Here is a 14,639-nt window from a genome sequence, read left to right as displayed (position 1 = left end):
AGAATATAGATTAGAATGAATAAATTTCATACATAAGAATGATAATAGAATGATTAGTAAATATCAAACCGTTTGAATGATGAATAGATCATATGAAATAAGGCCAAATAAATTTGAAGATAATGAATAAAAGTGAAGTTGAGCGATGTTTTGTAAAAAGAATAAAAGTGTTAAATTTGGATTCATCCACGTGATCTTTTATTTCATACGTTAAAAAGATGTTGGAGAATCTCTCAAAAAGTACAAAGTGGATTTAAAAGTGGACAAAATTAGAATTACAGAGGAGGAAAAGGAAGGACTGTTGAGGAAAAAGCAAAAGCGGCATCTCTGGTTTACTCCCAGGTGTATCTCTTGGAGGGGGGCGGCATGCCGTAGCCTCTGTTGGAGCTGTTGAAGCCCTAAAAGGAAAACAAGTCTTTAAGTGTCGGCCGGCTTGATTTCAAAACAAAACGTTTGGAAGATTTAAAATGTAGAAATTATCTTTCCAACGTTCATCCACATGGAATTTTTGGAAAATGGGGTCTAAAGAATAAAAGCAATAGGATTTGTGTGAGGATAAATGAAATACTACATTTACACGCCGACACGTAAAACATCTTTAATATTTCATCATGTTCCAGTCAAAATGTTGACATGGGAGATCATAAAAATAAAGTTATTTTGGTAAAGAGTTAAATAAAATAAATCACATCCGCATTCTGAATATTATTTTGAAGTATTGGACTAAAAAGATGCTGAAGGGGAGGAAACCAAAACAATCTTTTTCAACAGAAAAACTTTTTACCTGGTAGGGTTGTCTCCGCTCATCACGTCCCCGGCGGTCCTGCCAGTTGTCTCTTTGCTCGTAGCGTTGCTGGTAGCCGCTGGGACCCGCCCCCCCGCCGCGTCTCGCGTTGTGTTGGTACGCCGCCTGCTGAGACTGCTTGGCCCGATCCCAGCCGTGACTGCCGCCGTGACCGCCGCCGCCGTGTCCGCCGCCGCCACCACCGTGATGTCCACTAACGCAAAGACAAGGACATCAGTCTCCACACTTTTCTTTTCTCATTCTATATAAAAAGTACATTTCAAAATAAGTTTCAGTAAGATGAAAGAAAAAAAAAATGTCTGATTGTAGACCATGACAACGTATCCCAGGCAGCATCCATCACTTATTTGTACGTTCCTGCCTGGGGATTTCAACTGAAACGGAGCAACAATGCTGACGTACAGTACACACGCACCCAAGGGTTCATCTAGAAGATGCACCATCAGCTCCAATCAAAATACATCACTTGCTCCGAGTATGATGTTGGCGTAAAGCGGCATCGCTGCGAAGAACAGGAAGTGGATTTGTGTTCCTTCCATTGGAAGGTTAACAAGGCAGAATGGACGCCGCTAATGAGCAGTGACCTGAGCTGACCCCCCCCTCGCCACAATGGGCCTGAAAAAGGTTCTGCTGCACAACTTGAGGACGACTTTGGAGAGGCACGTCGCCGGTTTGGTTTCGGCAGAATTAGTGATGCCTCATTAAGCTACACAAACCTCCTCCAGGGAAATTGAGCTTAAAAGAAAAATCTGAATTCAGCAGCAAGACCCACATTGCCGCCGCCCCCCCCCACACCCGTGCTGGGGTCGGTTCCGCTGCTGCAGCGAAGCGTTGAACAAAAGGTGCGGACTCACCGTTGAAAGTGAGGCTGGAAGGACGGCCGCGTTCCCATGAAGCTGCCGGGTCTGGAATCTGAAACAGAACAAAGACCACAATGGTCACAAGAGGTTCTGCTCGCTATGCAGGACCAAGCGGCCATGTTGGACCCACACATCAACACGTGTTTGTTTACACATGAAGAAACGAAAAGTGTCAAGTCAGCGCGTCAGTGGACATGAAAATCACCCCCGTCCTCGGGTAAAGTCTCATTGGGCGGGGAGGGGAATCAAACATTGGCACGTTTTGTTGAGGAAACGAAACAAGCATTCAGACGGCGGCTTTGTGGACGCCTCAAGTGGGTCGCTCCATCACGCAGACCCTTCACAAAGACGCACTTAAGAGGCGGACACAAAGAAAACGCAGCCAAAGCTTCTCCTGCATCCACCGTTGCTATGGTGATGGCCAGCTGCACCTTTCTTTTAGTCACGCACACTCGGCAGCACCAGGAAGTACACACGCTAACTCACATGGTCAACGAAAAACTAAAGAGTTTCATGAGAAACTAGACAAGAACTCCGATGGTCACCATCATCGCCATCCTTCAGCATCTTCTCCAAGGAAAATCCACACAGTGGAAACATTCCCACACCGAAGGAGAAATGCATAAAATGATTCTTCACATAAGGAAGCGTAACAAATGTTGATAGGCAGCTAGGAGAGGAACTCTTGTTTGCGTTTGGTATCATAGAAGCGATGAAGAAATCTAACAGCGAGCGGGAAAAGACTTTGATTGGAGGTTAATTCCTCCAAGAAGTAGAATAACGGGCGCCTGCTAGCGTATCATCTGATGATCTCTTCCACCAACAAACTCAAGTGGACCACCCAGTGGGCTTCCAATTACACTCGGGTCTTCCTTTGCTGGGTGCCGGCGTGGGCTGAAAGCAGAGAATGACAAGTGGACAGCTGTCAATCTCCTTAATTAGCCATGATCTGAGCGCGTCTGGGCCTCCAGTGTGGACGCACAAAGGCCAACAAAGGATTACGCCTTCAATCCCGCCAGCGTGCATTGGCCACTCTATTAGGGACGGATTACGAGGCGCTCCACAACTAAACACCGCTTTTCAATGTAGCCGGCGACTATTTGACTCGCATCCCGGCTGGCAGAACAAATAAAAAACACTAACGACTTTTTGTTTGCGTGCAGAAGGTGGGCGGGGTCAAGCAGCAGCACGGCTTCTTATCTCATGGAAATGTTTTGTGGTCGAGATAACTTATTCCATGAAAATGTCCCGTTGTCAAGACGACGTCTCATTCCGTGAAAATGTTACATCAAGGCGACCGCGGATGAAAGATGAAAAGTGAATCGATGTTGGAAGTGACTGAGGAGGTCAGACTTGTTAGCTTGTTGCTTCAGTGCATCGCGTCCATAATGGCCCCCAGCAGAGCCGCAATGCGGACCCTTCCAGGGCGCCAGCTGGTGGGGCCGTCGTGCACAAAGCCCTCCGCCCGCATCACCACAGGGAGCTCGGGGGGGGGAAGCGACGGCATCAAAGCAGAAAGTGTTAACTTGGCTTTGGAGCCTCTTCGTGTGCCATCAGCGACTTTCACAGCGCGGCGTTTGTGGCGCCGCTCTACCGCAAACTCATACTCAGCCATGTTGTACACTCCTGCAATGCTTGCAAGCCAACCAAAAAAGAAAAATGAGGGATTCGGTGGCGTTATTATTGACTACCAATATCAACGTTTATATATTTTGATCTATTTTTCACATTTTGCTGCTTGGTTTCACTTTATGTCTACAATGTTCTGTGGGCCAATGAGTCGCAGACCACAAACGGCCCCTGGGCTGCACTTTGGACACCCATGCTTTTACAGCCCCACGTTAGGGATGTTGTAACATGGGGTGTTTAGACACACCCTACAAACCCTGCAATCCTACCTACACTCAATGTTGCCACTCGCGCCAGCGAGACATGAGCTGTTTGTTTTTTGTTTTTTTTAGACTGGAGTTCACCCGCAGCTGCAGTCCAAGCAGAAGCTGTTGTAACTGGACACTTGATCAAACTTAACATTTGTTAAATCAAAACATTGCTGCATAAGACCTGAAAAGGTGAAAAGCTCCCTTCTGTGGAACTGCAGTACTTTGGCACTCTAAGCATCATGAAAGCTGTGGTTCCATCATCGTTTTACGTTTCAAAGCATGTAAAAAAAAGTAGCAAAGGACAGTCAGGAGATCCAACAACTGAGGTTCAAGTGAGCCTTGAGGTTATTTGTAGGAAATGCAAGTCCATTGTCATGAGAAAGCTTTGTGATTGTGTTTGTCTTACGTTGGTAGGCCTGATGATGGCCGCCGCCGCCGCCGCCGCCCCGGCCACCATGGCCGCCACGGGGGGAGTGGTAGTTTCCTTGGTGGTTGTAGTTGCTGGGAGGCGGGGCATTGCTGTACTGTCTTCCATCTTGGTTTCTGTTCAAGGAATGACTGCAGGGAGAAGAGGACGTCAAACATCTTTCCTTCATGGACTGTTCAGAGGAAGACTTGCAAGGTGCACATCATGAATTCCAAACACGCCGTCTTCAGGAGGCGCCAGCTGCTCAATGATTCCCATTTCTTAATGATAATGTGGACGTGCAGAGGAGGAAGCACACATCATAATCAAGCATGGCCGCTAATGGCCAGCAAACATTTACACTCTTTGCAAAAGATTGTACTGCTAATTTAGCAACAGCACACATCAACTTGCTTGCTTGGAAGTACACACACAAAGCACACATGAGTACGTATAAGAGCTGGAAGAAACCCACCCCAGAGCTCTGAAGCCTGACTGGTCCAAGTGAGCCTGCTGCCTGTGTGGGTTGAAACCCAGCTGGGGTCTCCAAGGCTGATTTTCCCGCCTGTTCCAGTCCTCTGGCTTCAGCACGTTATTGGGAATCCTGGAAGAACAGAAAGCAGCTGTTCCATCACGACACAACATGGCAGATGTTGTACGTTGATGAAGGCACAGGAATTGGTGCCAGAGAAAAGTTCAAGTCACTCACTTGGCTCCAGGAAGCAGGACCGCCTTGAACACGAAGCCGTCTGCGTACTGAGGATCACTGAACTTCACTCTGGAGAACATGTCAGGTGAAACATATGATGATTATTCTGAGACGTCATGGTATAGAGTATATAAAACTCTATGGATGCACCAAGTTCTACTAGGAAAGACCGAGCTCTTACCCGATGGCAGTGTTCTGTGCAAGGTCACGTAGCATGGGTATGGGCGACCTCACCGTCCTAAAGGGCAGAGGTCAAGCAGGAGTGAATCAGACTGTAGATCAGCTTGCCTTGCGGCCGGCACAGCCTGACTAGAATGTGCAGGCGTTCCTTACTTATCTGGTAGAATAGGGTCGTCATCGAGTGATAAGATGCCTTGGATTCCATGACAGAGCTCAGCAGGGATCTCAGTGCCCTAAAGACCACAACACGCATCAGTACCAAAAGCAGTCTTCTCTATTGGACTCGCATGCTTTGGTGCCAACTTCTAGTCCTGTTACCTCATGAGATTCTGCACGGTAGAGTTCTTGGATGAAGTCGGAGAGCAGGTGAGACTTCCCAACAAACACCATGTCGCTTCCCAGACTGTTTCTCCTCACTGGAGCACAACAATGCAGTTCAATCATTAGCATCTCGTATCCCGCCAGAAGTCCAAGGGCCGCTGACAAACGCGTCAACAACTCATCAAAGTGCCACTCGCCTTCTTCTGCCGTGAGGTCGGGATAGACGTCAGCCAGAGCCGCCCGCAGACGCCGCTCGTCCACAAACGGCAACAAGGCCACACCTTCAACAGGGAAGACAGAAAAAGTCCACTTTGTTTGCAGTCAATGTGATCTACAAGCTTCCCTAGCACACCACCATCTCGGCCGGGATGTCCAAAGTGTGGCCCAGGGGCCAATTTTGGCCTGCAGCAATATTTTTTTAATTTTATTTTTAATTGGCCCTCATCATGTTAATACAATACATTATTAGTGAGCTACTGTACATTAGTTATTAGCTATAACACAAAACTAAGCTGCCTTGTATATTTCTTAGCTAGCTTTTGAGTGTAAAGTTGCTGTGTGATGATTTTAGTAGTCATTTGTAAGATGACAGTGAGACTGATTTCCTAGCACGTACAGCTCGTGATTGATTGACTGATTCGCAAGCGAACAGTCGAAGTAAACAAAAATGCACGAGATTCAAACATAGCCATAAATTAGCTACACAGCTGTATATTCATTTTTATGTATGCACTCCTCAGTGGAAAAACTTGACACCGGTGGTCTTGGAAATGAATTGTGGACCAAGCTCACCTTGCCAGGCGTACTTTTTCCCGTTAAGGTCAATGGCAAAGTCGTCAGGATAGAAGTCGATGATAGACGAGTCCTGCATACCAAAAAGTTGGTCTTTATTTAGTCAACTCAGACGATGACAAAGCATCTGTGTTACTTATTCATGGAGTCAAACTCACTGGACTGCTCATCAAGTTCCGCCAGGTTTCTGGCAGGAAGTTACCACTGGCAGCAGGAAACACACCCATCAGTTGTTCCAGGGGCTTGAACTGAAACCAATAGAAAAACCACAACGTTGCTTTCAATTCCCGTACCAGCCAGCACTTAAGTCACTTTCTTACCGGTTTGGTTTCTTTCTCAAAGTCAGTGAACATTCCTTGGATGTCCTTGAAGTCTGAGGCAAAGGGGGCGTAGTGAAACGGGAAGAACCACTTCCAGGACGCGCAGCCCTGCAAGGACACATTCACTGTTAACCTCAGAAAGAGGCAGCAGGTATGTAGCGGGGCACAGAATGGAAATTAAAACTGCACATCAGCAAACATTTGAACTGGAAAATCTTTTATGAAGCAAAGAACTTTTTCAACAGAACCTCCAGGGAGCTCTGACATTTCAGCATCACACTCCTTTGTCACTCTGAAAACTGAGCAGCAAGTGCTGCAGTTCCTTCAATCTGCCAAGATGAAGTCACTATTATATATATATAGTCATGTCAAAGCGCTCATCCTTGCTGGGCAAACACGCCACGGAGCCCGCCCGCACCTCCCACGAACCACCTCTCACATAAATCCGCTCCATCTTAGCCCGTCTCACTGGTGAAGATGCTCATTTAAATGTTAATATGGCCGTTAGCATGATAAAAGGCTGAGGCCTGCTCGCCATCATTTATGCTAAACAAATCACGTTTGGTTTCCACGACAACTTGCTCTATGATTGCCAGGGGTCCAAAGGTCACAGAAAATGATTCATGTAACAATATTTCATCTTGATTAGCTTCAGCAAGACAATATTTTGTCAGTGGATGATTTTGGAGAGAATGATTTATCTGCATCACTTGTGGCATCTTTCATTTCATCACCTTTGATTGTCTAGAAAAGTGCTTTATAAAGAAAAAGTACTATTATTAGACAGTATTATTGTATTCTTTTTATTAGCTTATAAAAACGGCACGTCAAATTGTGTAGCTAACTAGCATTCCGGCTGTGGGTTTGTGCTTCATATGCTAGAAAAAAAAGTCAGCGGGGATGATAAAAATGATTTAGGGACTAAAGTGTGAATCACGTCTTCAGTGTTTTGGGTAAAGTCCGCCCCCCTCAGGGGTCACTTGGCGAGCTGTGCGTGATCGTAACGGCGAGACCGTGAATGTGCAGCAGCGGCGAGCAGACACGTCCCGTCTGCCGAGGACCTTTTAATGAATTCATCCAGAGCGGCCCCCTGAGACCTGCTTTAGATGTGTGCGCATGTGGAGACCAGCCCCCACCCCCAAATCTGTCCCCCTCATTCTGATCCACCTCAACTCTTGTGAAGAGGGCGCCAATTATTCATTCAGCATTTGAAAACAATAATAGCATAGCAAACAACGCCTCCGACATACTTGAAAGTCAGATAATGAAATTGTTACTCAGGTAACAACAGATATGCACGTTAAAAGAGACTGCTTGCACCTCACTCAACAGGGCATGCAGGGCTCCAAACTCGGGGAGCACAGTGGCTTAAAACTTCAACTTTTTAGTTCTTTATTTGTTAAGTTTTTCCTCTAATTTTCCTGTAATACTGGAACAACACATGGTTCACCATCCACCCCGTTTCTGTCGCTGGCTTTGTCATAGATAGAACACCAAGAGTCAATTAAGACCTCTGTCAGCAAACATTCTCTCTTCCTACGGTACTCAGCCATGTTTGTAGTTTACATTCCACTTAAGATGGTGGACCTTGTAAGATCCCAGTGAGATATTTCCTGCTTCCAAAGAGATGGGCATACAACATTTGTGCAGGTATCATTGAGGAACAGGAAGTGACGTGTAAGTCTGACCTGGTAGTAGTAGCGCAGCACCCAGCACAGACCCTCCACATACGACTGGACCACCTTGTGCCTAAAATCTATGTCAGACAGTTCCACGTCAAACTTGCTCTTGTAGTAGCGCTCCTTCCAGCCTTCCTCCCATAACCTGCAAAACACACACACACGTACGTTTGTTTTTTTAGGATGGCAGTGGGGGACACAAATCCATAAAGTGGGCAAGTCAAGCTAGTCCACGTCTTCCAATAACGTGTGTTTCATGTGAAGATGCTCCCTCTGAGACTGATACTTGCTAAGCTTTGACATCGTGGGGTATTCGCTCTTGTGCGCACATAATAGAGGCCGTGCGACGTCTGTGCCGCTGATGCCTGCCGCGGCCTGCAGGGAGCGCCGCCTCCAGAAGGGGAAGTCTCCATGAATACCAATTCATCCCCGTGGATTTAGCAGATTTGTTAAGTGCGTCACACAGGAATTTACTACCACGTTCCTGCTTTCCATCTTAATAACCTGAAGAGCAGGCTGTGTGTGTGTGTGTGTGTGTGCGCAGGTTAAACAGCTTGTGTTGTGTATTAATGAGTACGTCTCTGGTTCTTCTTGTTCCAGTGTTGTCATGTTATTAACACATTGGCAGGAGAACAGTCGCCGTTAAGTTTCTTGTACACACCAATGAATCCTACACACCAGTCGCCGGGTGGGTGGGGGTCCGAGAATATTTACCTGATGTTGTCTTCTGGCTCGGGCTCGTCGTCGCTGTCTGCACTTTTCCTCTTTATACCTCTGTTGTTGTTGGCATCGTCACTCGGGCCCGCAGACGCCTGTGCCTGCTGAGACAGTACACGACCAAGCAAAGGATGAAGATCATCAACACTTTGTCATGGAAATGACTGACATGTTTGGGAATGCTTTAAAAGGAAAACTTTGGGGGAAATTTTGGCCATTATTCAATCTTTAGGTTACTTTGTCATGAACACACATCTTTCCATTTTATGTGCATTCTAAAAGAGAAAAATAGCTAACACGAGGCAGTTAATGCATGTAACAGGACTTACCTATTTCGACTAAAAAGCCTCCAAAAATGAAAATAAACAAAAATGTTTATTTACATAACATGACATGCATGTCCTTTAAGTGAGTCCCAATGTGAAGTTAATGTTTAAAACAAGCAACTCACATTTCCACCGTTCCTCAACGCGGCTTTCAGGGACTGGGCGGCGTCCTGCATAATAAAACCCATTCAAACGGCTACTTATAGATTTTTTTGGACTTATGGTTTGAATCGGAGTGTTACTCGTTCATTACACCCCCTCTTAAGAGCCAGCAATAGCACACCTTGTTGGACTGCATCCTCATGTCATAGGCTTGGTGGCGAGCATTCTCCACGGGGCCAGGTTGGTAGCCTCTCCCCAGCGCATGAGGGGCAAACTGGCCTGAGGGGATGTAGGAGGGGCCTTGATGCTGCATCTGCGTTCATTCAATGGAGGGAGGAAAGCCCGGTGAACACGGGTGCCGTGAAACAGAATCCCTCCATGCTACTCACCTTCATCCTGTTTCGTTTCTCTTTCATCTTTCTCTTAAAGCTTTCCTATGACAGACAAGCCTGATCAATGACAACATTTCTACAGAGCTGAGCAGTCACATGTCCTGTTTAGAAACCTTACGTCATCTTCTTTGCGTTTTTTGAAGATGTTGTCTTCGGCCACACCCACCGCCTGCATGATCAGCTCGACTCGCTCCAGGTTCACGTAGCCGTTCTGCGTCAGGTAGCCCTGCATACACAGCGTCCGTCAGCCACCACACACACACACACACACACACACACACAACACAAGAAACACACAGACGACACTGTACGCACTCCAGTTTTGTGCACAACGTCTTTGTAGATTTTGACCAGTCGATCGATCGCCCCTTCTCTGAAAGACAATTCAAAGTTACTTGTTAGGGTGACAAAACTTTTAATGAACCAATCACCAACGCATGTAATTCTTATACATATAGACATACATCCACGGAAGTGTGGACATCACCTGATTTCTAAGGACGGCAGGTGAGGGAGGAAGTCATTTCCAACAAAGAAGCACATGAAAACCCAGTCGTCGACGCTCCTCTCAAAGTCAAAAGGAAAGGGCAGGCTGGCCATTGTCAGCTCTCTTGACAGATACTGAAATACACCACAGCACCAAAAAAGTCAAAAGCACTCCAACGTATGTCAATACACGCTAAGCTATGCGAGCTGTGTCTTATAGTTGACAAAGCCAACAGTTATTGGTGTGAGTCCTGTTATCTTATAAGTTAGCTTATTCATGAATTAATTTGATGCTTTGATTATGCTATGAGCCAATAAAAACTAGCCATGGGATGTGACATGCGGAGTGCAGGTGTATACCGTACCTCCCTAAGCACACACAGTCTGATGAAGATGAACTCCTGCTCGGACGCCGGCACCGTGTTGGCAAACTCATCATGCTGGAAGACATACACGTTCATCATTTCAATGAACAACAAGAAGAGATGCATCACGTCAGAGGCGGCCTCACACCTCTCCTTGCTTCTCTCGAGCCATGCCCTGGCATTCTTTCATCTCGTGACCAATCTGTCCGCAGAGGGTGCATGGGCGGGGCTTGAAGGGCTTAAACTCCTCTCTGATGATGGTGAAGTTGGGCTCGTGTGTGGCCAGACCCAACATGATCAGGTCGGCTGGTCACAGAGAAGATTAGTGTGACATTCAGGACAACAATGCATGTAATCAATGCGATTAATAAGGTGAATTCATGACATTTCCAGAGTACTCACCGTCAGCGCCACACAGGCAGTGGTGTGTGTTGGGGTCGTGGTTGGGCTGAGCTGTGGACCACCAGTGAAATGTGACTGAATGTAAATGCTTCAACGTACGTACATACGCTACAGTTGCATCTTTAGTGTAAATGTATTTGTACTGCATGCTATTGGAGTCTTTTTTTTTTAAACCCCATTTAACCCCTTCAGTCCCACAGGCTATGCTCGTGCACATGACATATGTGTTGGTGCATGAATCATTGGGGATGATTAGCAAGCAGCACCTCTCTGTCTCCTGATGAAGTCCATGATCTTGTGCTCCCCTTCACCAGGAACACTGGCATCAGATAGGAAGACCTGCAATCAATGTACATTTGTACCTAATGCAATGTAGCAATCATTACAACTGAGCAGCAGCAGCAAGATGAGCTCACAGTGACATTCTGCCATCCGGGGTTGTTACTGAGTCTCTCTGCAACGTAGTAGCGAAGACAGTTTGCCAGGTTGTCCATGAACTCTGTCCCCTGGAGACAAAAGAGGTCAGTCAATTACTCGTCGGACTAGTTAACAACAAACATGAAAACTTACTGGGGTGATGCAGTTGCTGTCAAACCTCTCCTTGATCTCCTCTGGTGGAAGGTATCCTCCTTGGGTGGGGGGGAAAGCAAGACACTCGTCACCACATGTGATGTTTGTGCCATTAGTTTGTCTTTATTGGTCCCACCAACCTTTTTGGATGATCTCCTCCCTGATGCGTTGCTTCTCATCCGCGAGCTCCAGCCCTTCCTTGGAGGCCCGAAAACGCCGAGAGCGCTGCTGGTTCATTTTGGCGCGTGGAGCCTGGTTAGAGACGAGATGGTTTCTGAGCACAAGTGGCTGTCCGAAAGGTCGCACTTCACAAATGGATTTAGAATAGAATCAGCTGATACTACTCTCGCTGTGTTCAGGTTGCACAGCAGCAAAGTGGACAGTGATGACTGTGGTAAATGTATGTCTATGTCTAGTAGTCATGTGTTTACAAGATCTAGTCTATAATAGTTAGCTTGCTCCATCCAGCAACAAACATGGGTGTGGGGAGCAACAGTACACAGCCGTCTTTCGTTTATCGCGGTTAACTGGTTCCAGCTATGACCGCAATAACGCATTTTGTTGCCCCGCGGTCTATTTCTATTTTTGAGAGCGAGCAGCCCATACTAGCCAACAAAAGAAAAATCACTGATTCAATAAAATATTTTCATAAAAGTGTTGTCTACTTTAAAACTGTGATGCTTATGATAAAAATACATTCTCTGGTGAGCTTTTTTGCAGACTCAAATGTTGGCCTGTGGTACAGCATCGTCGCCAGAGACTTATACTGGTGAACAGTCTGCTTGTGAATTAGGAGACAAGGATTGTAGGATCCTTCCTGAAATCCACAATCATCTCCTTGGACTTAGACACATTTACATTCAAGAAAGACGTGCTACACCAGTCCGTAGAATCTGACATAACAGGGCTATGACCAGAAGGGTGACAGGTTTAGCCACCACTTAGCATAAATATACACCCTGATGAGGTCCAGTTCTGTACTGCCAAAAAAAGAATAAATAAAAAATGAGAGATAGGTTTCTTACCACGCCGTCAATGGCCATGTATAAAATTCTTCTTGGCCTCACGATATTGAACAGGCGATCAATGTACTCAAAAATAGCAACCATCATCTCATCTTCGTTTTTAGGCGCCGGTCTGTGAAGGCAGACATGAAAAGTGAGCAGGCGACATTTGAATTAAAAAAATAATTTGTATAGAACTGCAGGGGGAGAAACACTTCCATTTAATCACACACTGCTACACGGTCATTTTAAAATCTAAACCAGTGGTGGGCAAACTACGGCCCAGGGGCCACACGCCGCCCACTAAGTGTTTGAATCAGGCCCGCCAGTTGCTTTCTAAGTATTTCAACTTTTAACATACAAACTGGCAACATGACTTGCAAGTCGGATGTCTTATTTAGTTTAAAAAAAAAACAAAAAAAGTACAATTAAATGACATGGATTGATGTAGTCTGATGTTTAAAGTGCTCCTGAAAAAGGGACATGCGAACATGCTGATAGTATAACACTTTTACAGATGAAATTAGACAGATAATTCAAGGGAAATTATAAGCATAAAATAGTGTGTAATGTTCTGGCCCCCCTGGACAATTTTGTTAATGCGGCCCACGAGTCAAAATATTTGCCCACCCCTGATCTAAGCTCCTTTAAAAAGTTTTAGGTCTCACAATAAAGTACACAAAAACCGTACTTACTGAGGACTAATGAAAAACTAATTAGTAGTAGTAGCAGTAGTAGTGGTTAGTATTAGCTAAGTTAATTCCTCATTAACTACTGTAATTTGGTGTACCTAATTGTAAAGCATTAATTAGAGTTTTATAAAGATAACAGTTCCTACTTGTCTTCCGGATGCGTACAAGGATGAATAATCCCGTTCATGTCCAGGTACAAATTGTCAAATTCCACCTCGTTGGGGTTTGGCTTTGTTGTGTCAACAGGGATGCGGACTCCATTACACTCCCTACCCTGCAAGGCACAAACATCAATGTCAGTGTTTTAGATCATGCAAAAATTGCAGTATTAAAACACAAGGGAAGAAAGTAAATAATATGAAATATTTTTAATAATTTCTGGGGCCCATGCCATGTTTGCATAAAATGTTACGGAAAATACTTGATTCAATTCAATACTATTTACTCTAGTGATGGGAATTATAGGAATGTCAGAATCATTGTATTTTAGCAATGGACGCTAAACTGTGCATGCCCGCTCGATTAAGAGATTCTGTGGAAACGTCCTTAAAAATCTGACGGTGCAAAATATGTTCATTTTGTCGCGGAATGACCGTGTCCATGAAATGGCGTGGAAATGAATACAGCGTGTTTCTGCAAGTGAAACTTAGGATACTTGATTTGCTTCCTTGAGATTTTTAGTTTTAAAAAACGGCTACTCCGTTGACTTTTAAAACAAATGTCATAGCCCAACTTAATATACATTTGATCACACCCAATGTTAAAGCAATGGGAACCAAAGGCACTATTTCCCAGAATTTATATATTTTTTTAAACTTAGGTTTGAGAGGTGAATGAGGTTAAAGTTCAAGTCATGTTTTATTGTATATAATTCATCAAACACTTGATTTTACATATTTCAAAATTGTGTACCATTCCTAGGAATAGTGGTGATCATCAGATAGACATTGAAGTACATTTAGGACAAATGTAAATGCTTCGGGTTAGGCTCAAGTACTGACGCTGAATGTTTTGCTGCCACTCACTTCCCAAAGTTATTGTGAAGTTGCGGTGATAAGAGGTGTGATAAATGTGTGTTTTCACGCCTGTTTGTTACAAGCTTGGCTAAACATGTTCCCAATACATTACATGCACAGGAAATGACGGCAACTGCTTGATGTTTCGGCGTCAAATCAAACAAATAGTCTGAAAGAGAAACGTCCCACCGCGGCAGCACTGGCGGGAAAAAGAAACCATAACAGGGAAAAACTGAGCTCAATTTCTCTTCGTTTTCAAGTTCATCGGATTCAAAGAACCTGGAGTGGCATTCGCGGCCAACAAACAAAAGACGACACAATAGCAGTAAGACGTCGTCACATAGAATGCACAGACGCCTCCAATGCTAGCTAAGACGCTAACTACCTACCTTCTCCTCCACACAGTGTACAATAATGGAGGGGTATTTCCTACTAAGCCAACGGAAAAACGCCGGGACTCCCATCTCCGGTGAAGTATCGTTTCTCGTCGGTGTGATAAAAACCTATAAGCGTGGATGAAATGTTTTTTTTTAAAAGTGTCAAGTAAAACAGCAATCACGCTACGATTGAGTCCACTATGCTTGCAATTACGTACATGCTGCTTGGCTATATACT

General features: G+C 45.1%; 1 protein-coding gene across 2 annotated transcripts; it reads right to left on the bottom strand.

Annotated features, from left to right (window-relative positions):
* Positions 1-170: 170 nt before the first annotated feature.
* xrn2 (5'-3' exoribonuclease 2) lies at positions 171-14,633 on the bottom strand. Of its 2 annotated transcripts, none has more exons than XM_058089844.2 (31): positions 14,414-14,633; positions 13,155-13,282; positions 12,338-12,449; positions 11,453-11,564; positions 11,313-11,371; positions 11,159-11,248; positions 11,009-11,081; positions 10,743-10,793; positions 10,489-10,646; positions 10,341-10,415; positions 9,977-10,110; positions 9,805-9,862; positions 9,608-9,715; positions 9,487-9,531; positions 9,279-9,410; positions 9,121-9,165; positions 8,667-8,773; positions 7,962-8,097; positions 6,274-6,381; positions 6,112-6,201; positions 5,954-6,026; positions 5,359-5,442; positions 5,159-5,256; positions 4,994-5,073; positions 4,842-4,898; positions 4,661-4,729; positions 4,427-4,555; positions 3,952-4,103; positions 1,660-1,717; positions 785-998; positions 171-398 (listed from the first exon to the last, which is right to left on the bottom strand). In XM_058089844.2, exons 1-31 carry the CDS (start codon positions 14,486-14,488, stop codon positions 333-335), a joined length of 2,976 nt encoding a protein of 991 aa, XP_057945827.2. In that variant the 5' UTR covers positions 14,489-14,633; the 3' UTR covers positions 171-332. The 2 variants fall into 2 exon arrangements, with proteins under 2 accessions (XP_057945827.2, XP_057945830.2); XM_058089847.2 differs by having other exon boundaries at positions 8,667-8,770.
* Positions 14,634-14,639: the final 6 nt, after the last annotated feature.

Source organism: Doryrhamphus excisus, linkage group LG11 (assembly GCF_037039965.1).
Source record: "Doryrhamphus excisus strain RoL-2023G ecotype Guam linkage group LG11, RoL_Dexc_Guam_v1.1, whole genome shotgun sequence".
In the NCBI taxonomy this organism is placed as follows: domain Eukaryota; kingdom Metazoa; phylum Chordata; class Actinopteri; order Syngnathiformes; family Syngnathidae; genus Doryrhamphus; species Doryrhamphus excisus.
The sequence above is the reverse complement of the archived record's forward strand: the minus strand, read 5'-3'. Positions and strand labels throughout refer to the sequence as shown.

Excerpts from the sequence above, each read along its gene's own strand:
- xrn2 (XM_058089844.2), bottom strand. The coding sequence starts at position 14,488 with ATGGGAGTCCCGGCGTTTTTCCGTTGGCTTAGTAGGAAATACCCCTCC. Across the intron at positions 10,416-10,488 it reads CTCGAGAGAAGCAAGGAGAG|CATGATGAGTTTGCCAACAC; the intron begins GTGTGAGGCCGC and ends TATGTCTTCCAG. Across the intron at positions 10,111-10,340 it reads GACTGTGTGTGCTTAGGGAG|TATCTGTCAAGAGAGCTGAC; the intron begins GTACGGTATACA and ends GGTGTATTTCAG.